Source organism: Phasianus colchicus, chromosome 3, assembly GCF_987193195.1.
Source record: "Phasianus colchicus chromosome 3, bPhaCol1.hap1.1, whole genome shotgun sequence".
In the NCBI taxonomy this organism is placed as follows: Eukaryota; Metazoa; Chordata; class Aves; order Galliformes; family Phasianidae; genus Phasianus; species Phasianus colchicus.
In genome coordinates, this window is record NC_143438.1 from 5,336,567 (window position 1) to 5,352,588 (window position 16,022).

Consider the following 16,022-nt stretch of genomic DNA (forward strand, 5'->3'; position numbering starts at 1 on the left):
TGTTAAGGTTTGCCCTTTGCTGTCAGGCTCACGCAGAGCCTGTTGTCACCTGTACCCCCTGATCCCTCTCTGCTGAGCTGCTCTTCAGCCACTCATCTCCATCTGTGCCTTTGTCCAGTATGGCTCCATCCAGGTACAGAACCTGCTATTTGTTCTTGTTTGATTTCAACCTGTTACTGATAGCCCAGTGCTCCATTCTGCCCAGATCCCCTCTGCAAAGCTTCTCATCTTTCAAGACAGTTAACAGCACCTCCTGGTTTAAATTGTCAGCAAGTTTACTAAGGATGTGTTCCAAACCTGCATCCAGGTAGCTGATAAAGTTGTTGACCAGAAGTGGCTACCAGCTTAAGCCCTGGAGTATCCATTAGTAGATGGCTGCCAACAACTCTTCAAACCCTACCAACCAGTCAGTTCTTCACTCAGTGTACCATGCAGCTCTTCATCCCACAATTAGAAAATATGTCCAGAAGGATTCTGTAAAGGACAGTATCAAAAGCCTTACTGAAATCCAGACAAACCTAATCTACCACCTTCCTTGCATGCAGTAAGCAGGCTATCTTAACATGAAAGATTTCAGATTACTGAGACAGGACTTTTCTTTCCTGAATTCATATTGGATGGACCTGATGACTTTGTTATTCTTTAAGCATTTTTCGATGGCACCCAGGATAATCTTTCTATAATATAAGGTAAGAACAACAGAACTTTGCCTCCTAGAGAGCTCACAAAAATGAAAATGTGAAATGTATGGATCATTTGTGATGATATCAGGTGCATTTTGGTTTTTTTTTCTGGACGTTTTTATCAGTGCATCACTGGTTCATGTGTGTTTTGTTACTTCTCTGGACATCTGCAAAAGGTAACAAAACACATGCATGTAGATAGTTGAAGGTTTACCATGCTACCACCAAATATGAGATGTTCTTTGTTGTCTCTGATCAAACATAGAATAGTAGGTGAGGATAAGAATCCAACCTGTGATACTAAGAACATTGTGGTATGCTGCACACTGGTGCTTTCAGAGTACAAGTATGGGCTGGGCAAAGAAGTTCCAGCAGAACTGAATCCCAGGTACCCAGGCTGTTACGTCCGTCACAAAATCTCTTCCCCTAAGCTGCAGCCAGTGCTACCAATATGGAATAAAGTTGTGGATATTTCTGATAATATCTTTGCTTTCTGATGCTTTGGTCAGTGACCGTTTTCAGTGATTATTCTACCTCTGAATTTTGGTCCAAGGATTATTTTTTCCCTTTTCATAGCAATGAAAAAAGAAACTGGAAAACTAATTTCCACAGAAGGCAGTGCTTATTTTTATGCGAATCATTATCTACACTTCTGCAAGTCTCCTTCATCACTTGTTTCTTTTACAGGTTGTTTCCTCCTTCCTAGTGTTCAGCAACAGAGAATGGTTTGCATGTTGGTTTGATATTATCAAGTTTGCATCCTTTTATGAGAAATTATACAGCAATTCAATGAAGTGCAAACTTTCCTATTTATTCTTATGGTTACTTATTATGCTGGGTATGAACATGACAGCATACACATCTCTCTTTCCTAGAGGGATGGAGAAAGAGGAAAGTGATTTAAACTAACCTTTGTGTTTTTAATTTCTGAGCCCTTCCTTGTTTTGCTCCTGTCCTGGTTCAAAGCATTGTTGATTTGGTGCCTGTTATTTTTCTAGATGTAAGAGTTACTATGCTGAGTCCAAGAGGGTAATGTCATTGACTGTAGAAGTAAAAGCAACAGAATGTTATTGTAATTGCTCCCAACCTTTTCTAAAGCTGAAGGAATTGGGATCTGGGGCTTTGTTCATGCTATTTCCTTTTCCTTCTCCCAGTGGTGTAGCATGCTATTTGTTATTAAAAAGGAGAACCAATTGAGAATAATGGGAGGTTGAAAGCTTCACTAAAAGGAATGGTGAGTCTGCTTGGAAACCCACTCAGCAGCAATATCGAGTGCACTTCAGTAGTTCTGCCACACAGAGTCGCAATTGGACCTCACTTATTTCTTCTCTCTTCCCATTGTAGGTGAAGGGATTTACAGAGCTAGAGAAAAGCAATCTGAAACGTGGGGGGCAGCTGAAGTTCAAGAAGATGAAGACACTCGTGTAGAAGTTCCATTGGACCAGGTACTGTTCAAACTTTAAATAAACAGCTTTTTCTTTCTTTCCTCACTGGTAGTGTGTGTTCTGTACTCAATTTCTTTCAGGAGCACAAGAGATTTCTTTGTAGATGATTATAACTTCTCACCAGTGCAGTTTTATTTATGGGAACTTTAGCAAATTTTTTCTTTCAGTTACCTTTTTATTGTACATCAGCTTCAGAACTGATCTGAGAACACTCAGAGGGCCTCAGGTCTCAACTACTTACTGAGCAGATTCAGCCAGACTGTACTCCATTTGTATTGGTGAAATAATATAAGAACCAAGGTCAGAATTCCTGCAGTCCTCGACCAAAAACATGCCTGGATTAGTCAGATTTTTGTCCAAGCTACCAGTACAGTCTTCTGTTGAAAGAATTAAGCACTTAATTAGCCAGATTTTTCATCAAGACTGTTCTGCTTCCTGACATAAGGAATGCTGAAGTTCTCTCTTTGCACAAAGAATCCCTTCCTTGACCTCAGAGAGTTGTGTGTTAAACGCCATCAGGACATCACCCCTGCTAATTGTTGTTGCCCTTATGAGCTGTTGTGATAATTAGTTTGTGTTGGATTTTACCTGTGGTACTGAAAGTGGGGGAGGAACTACTGCCTGTCTATATTTCTTATGTTTCTTAGTACATTGTGCCCTAGTCCTGACTGTGCAATTATCAAATTAGGAAATAATTAGCCTGTTCATCAGCCTCGGAAGGTGCATAAAACTTTCCTTGGGTGTAACATGAAGCATTTGATAGTATATATATTGGGTTTTCAGGTCTTATATTTTAGATTGACTGCAATTCTTACAAAATTTAAGAGCCTGGGGACGGCAACTGTACTTCTCCATAGGGATACTATGGCAGGCATAAGAGTTCTGCCCTTCCTGCAGCCACTCTTGACGGTTTACCACAGCTACAGAATGATGACCCTTGCTAGAGACAGGAAAACAGCAAATAGTGCACTGCCACTTCTGTATTTGGTAAGAGCAGCTGTTGTTCATACAGCTGCCAGTGAGCATCCCTTGTGCCCTTAATCTTGCAATGCTGGGGATTTGCTTGATGTCTCTAAATTCATGTGCTGAGGCCCACGTGGAGTCCAGTATTTTTGAGTTGCTACTGATTTTTTTGCTACCTGAGCTGCTTTTACGAGGAAGTATGCATATGTGAAAAAAGCAAAATTCAGGCACGTACACTACTAATAATCTGATTTTTTTTTTAAAAAACATATTTTCAGAAAAGCAAAACAAAGCACCAAAATTGTTTGAGAATTCAGGTCATGGTTTATCTCTCATTTTAAAACTTCATGTTTCCAAGGTAATCTGGCAAGAAGCCAGGTCCTTCTTAATAGCACTGAGCATTCTTTATTCCCAGACAACTGAGATTACTCAACCTTTAAAAACATTTAGCATTTTGCAAGTTCATGTTCTTATTAATTAACATTTAAAATCTTTTTCAACTCTTTGATGTTAAAGATTTATAGCTTTTTTTCTTATCTGAACTGCAGTTCAGATATGTGCTAGAAGTATGGAAAAGGACAGGCAGGGCACTACTATCTTGCATAATGCATAAATATTTACATGCCAGCTTTCACTGCAATCCTGACAGTTCTGATATGCTATCATTTCCATCAGCCACGTAAATTAGGTGGTGAAAAGAGAGCTTAGTTGTTGTTTTTTTTTTTCTATGCACCTTCTCTGTCTTGCCATTTAAAGTATGCAGTTGAACAAATGCCAGTTTAGCCATTAACTAAAGTTAGTGTAAGACTGGCTAGACACCTGCTTATGTCCTGTTCTGTAGAATGCTGTTTGTCAGTTGAGAATGCTTTAAAAGAATTGCTAATTTCCAGACAAGTTGACAGTTGTAATTGAACATCAAAGAGGGAAAAGTGTTTTGCCTAAACCCAAACCATATCCTTCTGTTGTGTTCTGTACCAAGACTTCAGCTTCTGAATGAACGGATAGTTTTGTCTTTTGACGTGCAAACTTAATCCAAGTTGGTTATTTACATCTTGGTGGCAGCATCCATGGGGTCTGATGACAGACTCTGAAACCAACTGTGCAAATAGTACGGGAACAGCGTAGTTCTACTGCAGCTCTTGGTAAGGAGGGAAGGAACAATATGTTTCATATTTGAAATGCTGATTAAATATATTACGTTGAGTTTGCTGTTCATAATATAGATATATTCAAAGTAGCTTTCTCTGAGAGAGAAACTTTTCCAACTAATACAGTTTTGGAATAAACTACTACTTTATTTAAGTTATGAAATGCAGAAGAAGCATTTGGTAGCAGTGGTATTGAAATAACACTGGAAGTTTCCACTGATTTATCAGTTTCCATGTGTTCTCTCACAATAAGCCCTTGGGAGGTGCAGTAAATATGAGAGTTATGAGATATGAAGCTGTCCAGTGCATGATGCCTTCGAAGAATTCAGGCATGTTGCTGTGCCAGTCTTCCTTGCCTTGGGGGATGTGTTACTGACTATTAAGATCTAAATGACGTTGAATGAATCTGAATTGTAGGTGAAAAAAACCAACAGATTCATCATCCAATCTCCTCTCTTTCTGTGTGTATTTGTAAAAATCACTGAATGTTAAATCTGTCTAATAAGCACTGACTTCAGGGGCTGTTGCAGATGTTCACACGCTTTGGGTTCTTTCACTACGCATGTGCTTTCCATTATTCCAAACACCCCCTGATTCCCGATGCCACTCATTATTCTCAATTTCCTGGGCTGTGAAGTGATGTGAAATTGAGGATATCCCTTTTGGTGTTCTCTCTCTAGGGAGTGTTCATCAGTAGCAGAAAATCTGCACCTTTCATTGACGATTTTCATTATGGGCCATACGTTTTGTTTTAGAGACCCAAGATTCACCTCCGTGAACGGAACAAAACACTAATGTTCCTGCTGCTGAAAGCAAAATGTTGAACTTTGCATTGATTAAACATTAAAACAGGCTGACTGCTTGAAGATACATTTCTTGATTTAAAAACACTGGAGCTTTTCACGGGGAAGTATTTTGCACTACATCCATAAAGATCTCAAAATGACATCTGGAAAGAATAAGAACAAAACTTCCAATATGCTCAAGTTTTGCTACAAGTGATACAGCTGTAATTTAAATTTTCTGGGTGTTAAGTGCCAGCAGATAAAACACACAGGAAAATGTCTTAATTCTAGCTCCCCTGATTTACACTTAATTTTTTTTTAATTGTCTGTGTGAGATATGAAAACTTACTCTGTCTGGTTACTTGCAACTCAGAATGAGAATAGTGATCTTCCCTAGCTTTTTCCATCAGATAATTGTGATTTCTGAAGCTATGGAAACAAGATCTGATGTTTATAGACCTGTACAGCCAACTGTTGGAGTGCCTGGGTTCTTCGGAGTGAAAAACTGCAAACATTATTCCATTGTAAAATTGATGCTGATAGGACTTGGAGAAAAGTTTTCTCTCTACGTGCACTGCACCTGACTTGAAAAAGTCTAGGAATTCTAGAACAGGCAATTTTTCAAATTGCTTAACTTCTAAGACATTTTTCATTCACTGTAGAAGAGTGTTTGTGGGGGAGGAAAAAAATCTTGCATATATCTGCAAGCTTATTAGGGCTTCTTTCAAAAAGCTTATAAATTTTCTCATTGTTTATAGGAGGAAGTTGTGAAGCTTGGGTGGATCTTAATGTATCTTGGAAAATGTTCTTATGGGAAAACTACACATAACTGTCAGTGAAAGGTGTAGAGAGTATTTTAAACTTAGGTATGTCTTAGAAAATTAAGTATCTAATCAGGTGTTTTCTTCTATGCCATGGCCTCCTTGTGATTAGGGATTTATGCAAGCTTCCATTTGCCACACAGTAAAAATGAGGAATGGATTTTGAAAAGCTTTTTACTATGCTTGAAGTTGCATTGACTTCTAAGAAACTTTGGTTGTACTTTTGGGAGCTATGATCTTACAAGAAATTATACTCTGTGGGACTTGGTCTTCATTTCTTTGATTAAAGTAAAGTATCTGAGCCATAAAGATGTTGGAGTTTAAGGCTCTTTATTGTTTTTTTGTTGTTGTTGTTTTGTTTTTTTTTGCACCCAGAAACAACAGCACATCCGTTACGTGTGAAATGTAGGACTGATGAACCCTCAACTATTCATTTGCTTGCTTTTAAGTACTTGAGTTTTGTAAATGATGTGGAAGAGGACTGTTGTCACTTAGCAACCTTATCTGGTTCAGGAACAAAATGTTTTGATTTTAGAATCTATGCTGTGCAGCTCCAAAGCATTCCTGACTCCCTTGGAAGAAGGGCAGATCTGTTCTGGAGCTGATCAGAGCAATTGGCTTTGAGCATTCCTGATATTGCATTCATGAGGTGTATTTATGCTGGTATTTGTGACCATTAAGCTTTTTGTTGCCTCTCGTTGTTTGTCTATTGTGACTATTAGCCAAGTAAATATTTCCAAATGGTTTCAATAAAGGAAAATTATGTTTTACGTTAATGGTATAAAACAATTTGTCTTAAATGATTTGTTACTGCACTTTTTAGTATTCCAGTATCGATCGTGTACAAGCCCACTGAGAGAATGCATTAGCATCCTTAGAGGTCGAGAATTCAAATGCTTCCATGTCTAAAAACTTCCTGACTTACTCCATTTGAATGATGATGGCAATTGGTACTGTGAATTATAGCATGATGAGTGTAACTATACTTCTCCCTTTTTTAAACACTCTGGTATTGCTGAGATTAAAAATATCATTGTACTACTTAAACATAAAGTGGAACTTGGCTTCAGTTAGTTGTGATGTTCAGCTTCAGTTGTATATGGTTTTGACTGACTGTACCTTTGAAAAAATATATGCAATTCTTTTCTTAGTTAGCCCTTTTAGTGATTGTCCTTGGCAGCTGAAGAATTGTACTTAGAAATATGAAAATAGGATCTGAAAGGAAGTTACTTTAGCTTCTGTAATTTCAACTAGGTGACTGCAATGGATCCTTCATTTGAAAGTTGTAGCCAGCTGTATAAGAAGGGGTCGTACTCCCTCTTTTCTTGCTGTCACAAATAAGGCAGAATATGAGCCTGATCATCAGTAGTTCTCAGTAGTTAGTCTATCATAGTCTGAAAGAGTGTCCTTTCCTGTAAGTCGTTTAGTCCTCTATGAAAATTTCCTCAAGGAATAAGTGGATAAACACCTCACTTCTCCAGTTCTAGATTTACTGCAGTCAGGTTCAAGTTGTCTTGTGTCCATAACACAAAAAACAGCAGCATTGAAGTAACACAAGAACACTTATTCTCTCTTACAGTGTATACCTTTTTGGTTGTCTTAGGCTACAACTGGCTGCATGCTTGCATTGTAAACTTTAGACATGCTGTTTGCTTGCTGTTGTGATCCTGGAATCTGACACATTAATGTGTTGATACGTACATTTGATATTCATGTTTGTTTATTTGAGGTAATAGGGCTCAGTCACCCAGGACTAGCATCCTGTATTTGAAATGGCTGTATGTTTACAGGAATCGTAGAATTACTCAGGTTGGAAAAGACCTTCAAGATCATTGAGTCCAACCACAACATAAATATGTTACCAACTCTAACAACCCTCTGCTAAATCATGTCCTTGAGCACCACATCCAGATGGTTTTTAAATCCAGCCAGGGATGGTGACTCAGCCACTTCCCTGGGCAGTCCCTTCCAGTGCTTAACAACCCTTGCTGTAAAGAAGTGTTTCCTGATATCCAGCCTAAACTTACCCTGGTACAACTTGAGGCCATTTCCTGTCGTCCTGTCACCAGTGAGAAGAGACCAACCTCGCTGTAAGCACCTTTCAGATTTTAAAGAGAGCAATAAGGTCTCCCCTCAGCCTTCTCTTCCCCAGACTGAACAGTCCCAGTTCCCAGACCTCGTAGGGCATATTCTCCAAGCCCTTCACAAGCCTTGTTGCCCTTCTTTGGACATGTTCCAACACTTCACTGTCCTTTCTGTACTGAGGTGCCCAAAACTGAACGCAGCACTTGATGTGAGGCCTCACCAGTGCTGAGTACAGGTACAGGATGACTTCCCTAGTCCTGCTCACCACACCATTCCTGATACAAGCCAGGATGCCATTGGCCTTCTTGGCCACCTGGGCACACTGCTGGCTCATGTTTAGCTGAATGTCTATCAGTACACTAAGGTCCCTTTCCATCAGGCAGCTTTCCAGCCACGCCTCCCCAAGCCTGTAGGGTTGCCTGGGGTTGTTGTGACCAAAATGCAGGACCCGACACTTGGCATTATTGAAACTCATATAGTTAATATTGGCCCATTGATCCAGTCTATCCCGGTCCCTTTGTAGTGCCTTTCTCCCTTCTGGCAGATCAACACTCCCTCCCAACTTGGTGTTGTCTGCAAACTTACTGAGGGGTGCACTCAATCCCCTCATCAAGATCGTTAATAAAGATGTTAAATAGAAGCAGCCCCAGTACCGAGCCCTGGGGGACACCGCTTGTGACTGGCCACCAGTAGCTAGATGGTTTATTGTAGTCTGTCAAATTCTGTGAAAAGGTTCTCATTGACTCCAGGGGACCTTTATTTAAGCCCTGTCCCAGAAAGATATTAATATTTTCTTTAGCTCCCTTATTCAGGTTCACTAAAATCACTGGAACCGGTAGTTATGCATCTGCATTACTTATAAGCTTTGAACCATAAAAATCTTTCTCCCTTTTTCTGTTTTCTTCCCTGTATATATATATATAAACATATATATATAGACTATTAAAAAATCTGTCTCCATAAATATGAAAATTAAATAACTCTTGCCAAGTATTTCTCTTTCTCAGGAAGACAGCGTACTTCAAATTATAAGATCAGCAAGATTTCAGTACTAAGTGTCACAGTTTTTATGTAAAGACCAGTGTATGATTTGATGGGTGGGTTGGACTTCAGTTCCTTTCCAACTGTTCTGACTTCAATCTACAGCTCATTCTGAAATGCATTGTCTGAGGCCATTCTCATTTTGAAATCTACTTAGATTTTCTCGTGCAATGGGGGTGATACTGTATTTCAGACTACTGGGCTGAAGGTCATTTCTTCCATGTCCACAATGTCCTGTAACTTGAAACGAGATTAAATAAAGAAAGCATTTTGCTTTCCAATTCTTACTTGTAAATGTGACATTTTATTTTTGTCCATTTTGCAATTTGAATGTGATATGACATTAGCTCCCTATGAGCTTCCAGTGGGATTCTGGCTATTGTTCAATTTACTGGTTTTTGCTTAGTTTAGACCTATGTCTGTTTTAGACAGGATGAAGTCTAACACATACAGCCACTATTTGTAATGTCATAGCAAGCAGTTCTCTTTAAGAAAAATGCTTGCTTTTAAATATGGGTATGCGGTGCATTTAATTTGTCCAGTCCACTCTTGCTCCGAGACAGAACTCAAAGCTGCTAATTATCATTGTGCACTGCAAATAAATCAGTAGCTCATAGGTGGCAAATCAGTCGGTAGGCTAAATCTACATTTTCTTTGCTGTCCTTATGTGCTGATAGTTATATGAGTTGGCTCATGTCTGCTTTGCATGGCAGCTTCTTTGAAAGTGCCTGCAAAGACTTGGCTTGTTTAATTTTCATTTCAGAAGCAACAGGGCTGGTTTTATATTGACAGATAGTTAGGAAGGCTTAAATAAAAATCATACAGAAACCACTGTACTTGAAAGAGAGCTTTAGGAGCCATTATTTATATGGTCAGGTAACCATGTAATATTTCCAGTAGTTTGTCATTCTGTAGATTATTACAGTGAAATAACTTGTCCTTTTTGAAGCTCCATCAATGGGATGTTTTGCATGGGCTTTGTGAAATAGTCTTACATTGCTACGTAAATATCAAAGCAAAAGCAGGGTGTCTTGTCAAAAGGCTTCAATCAATTGCTGGTATTCTTGAATATAATATGCCAAAGAAAATGAGAGAACTGTTTTTGAAATGAAACTCTTCGTGAGAAAAAGAGACAGAACTTACAAGCTGTAGGATAGACCTTCCTGCTCGAAGGAGCTGCTAATGATAGTAGAATTCCCAACACATTTGATTAAAAGAGGATCTATTTTTTGCTCTCAGATTGCTTGCTTTAGATTTAGTCTGATGAGGCTGTGTGGGAGGTAGATACAATTTCATTCCCATGGGACTTTTACTCATTTTCATTCAAACTCGAGCACAAGTACTTAAGTCATCTTGGCAGAAGGGGCATTGGTTCACTGAATAGTCAGGTGAACCCTGAAAGCTGAAACTGGAAGACAAATGGCAAAAAATAGACAGCATGTGCATCAGTCTCCCAGGTTTTCATGAAATCATGCTGCTAACTGCTTTATGTCTAGTGATTTTCTGCTTATTCTTCTTCAATATGGGACATTTTATTATTTGAACAAATCCTAACTATGCACGTAGAGGTGTTTGGGAAAAGACATTATGGAAGTGACCAGTGGGTCTGTCTGTCTCATCTCTCTTGCTGCTTTTCTGTGGATGCATAGAAGACAAGTTGTGACCAGACTGGTTGGCATGGTGTGGTCTGGTTCATAGGTAAAACTTCAGAACACTTTGTGGGCTAGTGATGCTATTTTATTTTAATATTTTATTTCAGAGAAAAAAATATATATACCAGATGCTGGAATATTAGACAGGTCGGAATAGCTGGTGCAAAATATCTGTTGCTGGGATAATTAAATCTAGCTCATTCCAGTTGTTTTAATATAGTCAAACAGATTAACCTGGTGTGATACATCTAAATCTCATTAACGCATTGTTTGTGTAGAATGAGAGTGCAATATGAGGTGTCAACAGGAGCATCATTTTTCTCTCCATGAAGATAAAGCTCATGTTAGCATACTTACTCCCTAGTAATGATGTAATCATGATTTTGATGTCTGTCATGTTTCAAAATTGCCTTGGAGAATTTAAAAATGCCTCGTAATGTTGCTGCTTTTCCTTTCAGAGGCCAGCAGAAACTGTAGATGAAGAAGAAGATGCAGAAGAGGAAGATGACAGAGGAGAGGAGGAAGCATATAAACAGAAGGAAGAACATTCAGAAGTAAATGGAGAGGAAAATGGGGAAACTGTTATGAGAAGTAACAGAGGAGAAAAGAAGAATAAATTAAATGGGAATTATGAACACAAAACAAAAGAAACAGAGAACATTGAGCAGGCAGAGGAAGAGGAGCTCACCCATTTAAATGGCAAGATAGATAAAGACAGTGATGGGCTGATGGAGCAGATGAACAGCCATGATGATCTCCAGCATGAAGAGGATGTAAAAGAGGATTATTCTGGCAGTCAGGACCAGGTAAGCATCTATTCTTTCAGTTTGTTTTTCTGTATTTGTCAGCTTTAGGCTTCTTCTCAGCTAGTCTGTAAGTATCTCACTCCAGGTAAGTCTTGGAGAGACCTTAATAGAACTGAATACGTGGGAAAAGCTGTTTCTTAGCTACATAGATTGGTGACATCGTTAATTACATTATATGCCCTCCAACTGAGAAAGCAGATGTTTCTCACTATTTGATGAACCTGCATATCCTACTTTCCTGAGCATGCTGAGCTCTCAAGAAAAGAAAGCTTGCAATTTCCTGAAAAGCATAACCATTTTACTTCCTCACTAAGTTATCCTTAGGATAGAGCAGGAAGGTATATTCATGAAACCACAGTGCCTTGGTTTCTTGTTGTTTGGTTGTGGTGTTTTTTTGTGTTTTTTTTTTTCTGAATTGATTTTCACAGAAGTTGCATTTCATAAAGAGAACTTGCTATTACTATGTGGAAGTTTCATTTATTTTTCTAAGAAATCGGATCAAACAATGGAAATAAATAAGGCCTTGAAAGCAAGGTGCTTTTGTCAGATTAAAATCAAATATCCTGTTAATTCTGGGAAGCTGGTAACATGCTGTTAGCTTAGTTAGAGGCATGCAGCTCCGAATCAAGTGGACTGCCTTGAACATCAGAAGAACAGAACACAGAAAATGGAGTCTTTTGCTTAATAGAAAAAAATCTAGGAAGACCTGTATTCTTGGGTATCAGGAGTTGAACAAATTGCTGCATGTTTTCTGCCTATAAACTGCTGAAAAAAAGACCCTTCCTCTATTTCTGATGTCACTGGGAATGGTTTCTCACTTCCTTGCAATTAGGCTTTCTTCTGTCTCTGTATTACACACGAAAACATTTCTCAAGGAAGTTAAGAGAGCTGAGTAACATAACATTTTTTGTTTTTTTTTCTTTTCTTCCTAAATTTGTTTTATATTTGACATAGCAATGGATTGTTTTGTTTTATTTTTAGAGAAGCTGAAGTAATCTGTGGCAATGGAGAAAGTGAGTGCACATTCATTTTAAAAGGATATATGGGTAACTGGATGTTTGACCATTTGGGGGGGGGGGGGGGAACCTCTGATTTGAGTGCTTTCTCCTTTGGAAGGTATGTAGTCTTATGCTAAACAAAAATGTTAATTTCATCACTGTCAGAAAACATTGTGTGTGTGTGTGTGTAAGAATTCCTCATGGAATTTGTAGTACACAATGATTACACTGTTGAAATGAAATGAAATCTTAGGTACTGTTAACTTCATCAGGTAACTATCCTTTTTTTCTAGGTTGATTCCCATCATGAAAAAGCATCCAGAAATCCAAGGGTGACAATCACTAGCCCACAGGAAAGTGAAACAAAGGACCAGAGCAATGGCTATGCTGCAGTTGCATAGATATAAGGAAATGTAATCAGTGGGAAATGAAATACTGCAATACTTTCAAGCATGTTATTTTATGATTTATAGCTTAAAATGGAAAGGTAGATTTGAGTACACACATATTGAGTCTTGAGATGATAATGGCATATAGAATAATAGGACGTAAACCTTAATATCTACTAAATAATACTGAATTATTTTCACAGGATGTGAAATTTCTGATGGAATTTGAGAGAAGAAATGTAATACTACTATATAGTAATGTTAGAAACATTAGAAATAAACTATTTTGTGGTTTAAAATGGTTATCAGTAGCAGAGTCAACTATACAAATGACAGTGGTCAAGAAAAAGGGTAAATAAACAAGTTAAATATCAGAACTTCTTTGCATGATCATTTAGAAAAGAGAAATAGTCTGTGACTTTTAAGGGTAATATAAGTAGCTTTTCCCATTGAAATTCCACATGATAAATTCTATTTCCACGTGTAACTTGAAGATAGAAATGGAATGCTTTGCTCACTTAAAGGATAGCAAATAAGATGTACTATGAGTCCTAATATTACCGGATAGTAGCTTTCAGTATATTAATTGGAATAACTTCTTTTTTTTTTTGGATTCTTAACTAGCACTTTTTTAGCATTGTGAGGATAGGTTGGCAGCCTGCAGTGCTGCAGCTTATTCACACTTGCAACAGTAAGTTTTGTTGGTTGTTCTGCACCAGTTCACCACGCAGTGAATTGTTATTATAGTGAAAAAAGAATAAAGCACAGGTATGCAGCAGGTCAGACAAGGAGCAGATCAATTTGATTTCAAGTGAAATCTAATTTATTAATGAAAAAAAAAAAATGAAGAGGCCCAGATTCAGACTAAAATTAGCATGAAATCATTGTTATCAATGGAGCCATTTTAATATGAAACACATTAACATAAGATTACTAGTTTACTGTAAAATTCAGCAGCTGCTGTTGTGTTTATGAATCCCTCTTGTAGCCTTAATGCTTGAAAGCATATTATCATCTTTTTGAGTTAGCAGGTTCCTGATAGGCTGTGGCTTCATTTGCATTAGAAAATAAGCCATTGATCCCCAGTATTAGCTCTCTTAATGACATCAACACCATTACTCTTACCAGTTCTCTGTTAGTAATAGCAATTATTTGTAGATCATGAAATACAGCCCTGAACATAATGTCATTAATTATATAAAATACATAGTGAGTTTCCCTATCATTAATGCTGGTAAATGATGACGATGAGAAATTAAATGTCATTTTTATTGATTTCGTGCTATTAAGACCAAAATTACATTCAGAAACAAATTGAACTGTTTGAAGGAAGTGTAGAAAAATGATTTTGACTGAAACTCATAGAAATATCTGCACTTTTCTACCAACCAGACCAGGAAGCTCTGTCTCAGCCTACCTTCTAAAACTTCTTGCAGAGCCCACCAAGGAAAATGGCTTGTGCTCCATCCTCACTCCTTTAGAGGTGAATAGATCAGCAGTAAGCATGGTGCTCGGTGTGCTTAAGAATCAAGACAGATGACAATTGTCTTGTATTGACATTACTATGAAGAGTTGTTGGCTTGAAGTTAATGGTATACCGGAGTACCAGATTCTACACATTGTCATCTTATTGCAGGTGAAATCCTGAACACCCTCTGAGATTTTTTTCATCCTCAGACATTTGAAACTAAATCGACAACCAAACATGTCTGATAATTAACATTTTCCTTAAAATGTTATACTTAAAAAAAAAAAAATGCTTAGAAGAAGCACGGTTTTGTACAGAGATTCTCTGTTTTCTATTCATAACTTCTGTCTGTTGTTTCTGTCATTTCTTCCCTTTTCTGCCAAAGTCCAGTGTCCTCAGTGCTTAAAGACCTACAAATATCAGTCAGAGTTATTTAAATCTTCAAGTAAATTCTAGGGAACTGTAATGTGATAATTGTCTTTTATGGGAATGTGAAAATCCCAGAGAGTTACCCAGCCTTTAAAATGTTTTTCTCTCTGCTGTTCATCTTGTAAGAAAGATTGAATATTTTGCTTCAGAAAAACAAACCAGACTTTGGGGAGAGATACAGCCCATTTCATCATTCACTCCTGCAGTACTGAAAACATCTACTTTGTATCTGATTCTCCGTACAGAGAAAATTGATTTATGCATAACAATTCTGATGTTAACAGAAATTAATCAAGAAACACATGTGTGGTCTTTGCTAAAATATTTTTGTGAATGTGAATTTGCTATGATGACTTGAATCGGTTTTACGTGAGAAATATTTCTTTTTCTTAAGCTTACATGGTCTTACTTTAAGCTTCTATGCAACTTTTTTTTTTTTAAGACATTTTCTTGGTGTTATTTTTAAGAGCAATTTGCTATTAAAAAAGAACTAGCACACAGACACTTCTGCTTTTCTCTCAAATCAAGGCCAGTTTGCCATTAATTTTGGCTTTGGATGACTGATGTTGTTTACAAACCTAGCCATTTTTTCAGCTCTTAGGATTCTTCCATCACTAGAAGTTCAAAAAAGTCAGATTTTGTAGTTGTGGCATCGTAACCGTGAAAGAAATTACGCTGATAATTCGTCTCTTATTATAGTGTGCAAATAAAATTAATTTCAGCAAAGCTCTAAAGCCTATACTTAAATCCCATAGAGATGCAGTTTTCATTAAATTTTATTTAATGCTTCAGTGATCTGACGTATCAGAGTCAAAATAACATTAATTTCTGGAAAGAAAAGGGTGAAAATAAAGAAAATGCATTCTTTTCTCTGTCTTAGTCTCATCTAAATAAACTTGCATGCAGAAAAAAAGCAACACATAAGTGAAATATTGAAAATATTGAAAATAATTGAAAATACTGAGAAAAGGAGAGTTGCTTGGGTATCTTGATTAATTATTCCAAAGGTACATTTAAATAATTATTCAAAAATACATGGAATTATAAAATGAAATATCTTGAGGAAGAATCTGTTTATTCCATTGTAACATTCAGAATGACTTTATGAGATGCAGCTCAAGGATGTTTTGGGTGGCTGATAGTCTTCAATCTGAATTTTAATCAGAAGAAGTGCTTCAGATGTGGTAATAGACAGGGAAACAGCCTGATATCTTTATGGTATTCTTCATGGACACATTTGCATGCATTAACTTATATAAACACTGTAACTGAATGTATTTTTGTGTACTCACACATGCTGCACATGCAA

The 16,022-nt window shown here is 37.5% G+C and overlaps 1 protein-coding gene across 5 annotated transcripts in view; it reads left to right on the forward strand.

Moving 5' to 3' along the window:
• Positions 1–15,548, forward strand: part of DCDC2 (doublecortin domain containing 2) — a 55,223-nt gene extending 39,675 nt beyond the window's left edge. For all 5 annotated transcript variants that reach the window (XM_031610043.2, XM_090136854.1, XM_090136855.1 and 2 more), the window contains 3 exons: positions 2,028–2,128; positions 11,082–11,429; positions 12,721–15,548. In XM_031610043.2, the coding sequence (XP_031465903.2) occupies positions 2,028–2,128; positions 11,082–11,429; positions 12,721–12,828 (557 nt within the window). In that variant the 3' untranslated portion in view covers positions 12,829–15,548. The remainder of the gene's footprint in view (positions 1–2,027; positions 2,129–11,081; positions 11,430–12,720) is intronic.
• Positions 15,549–16,022: the final 474 nt, after the last annotated feature.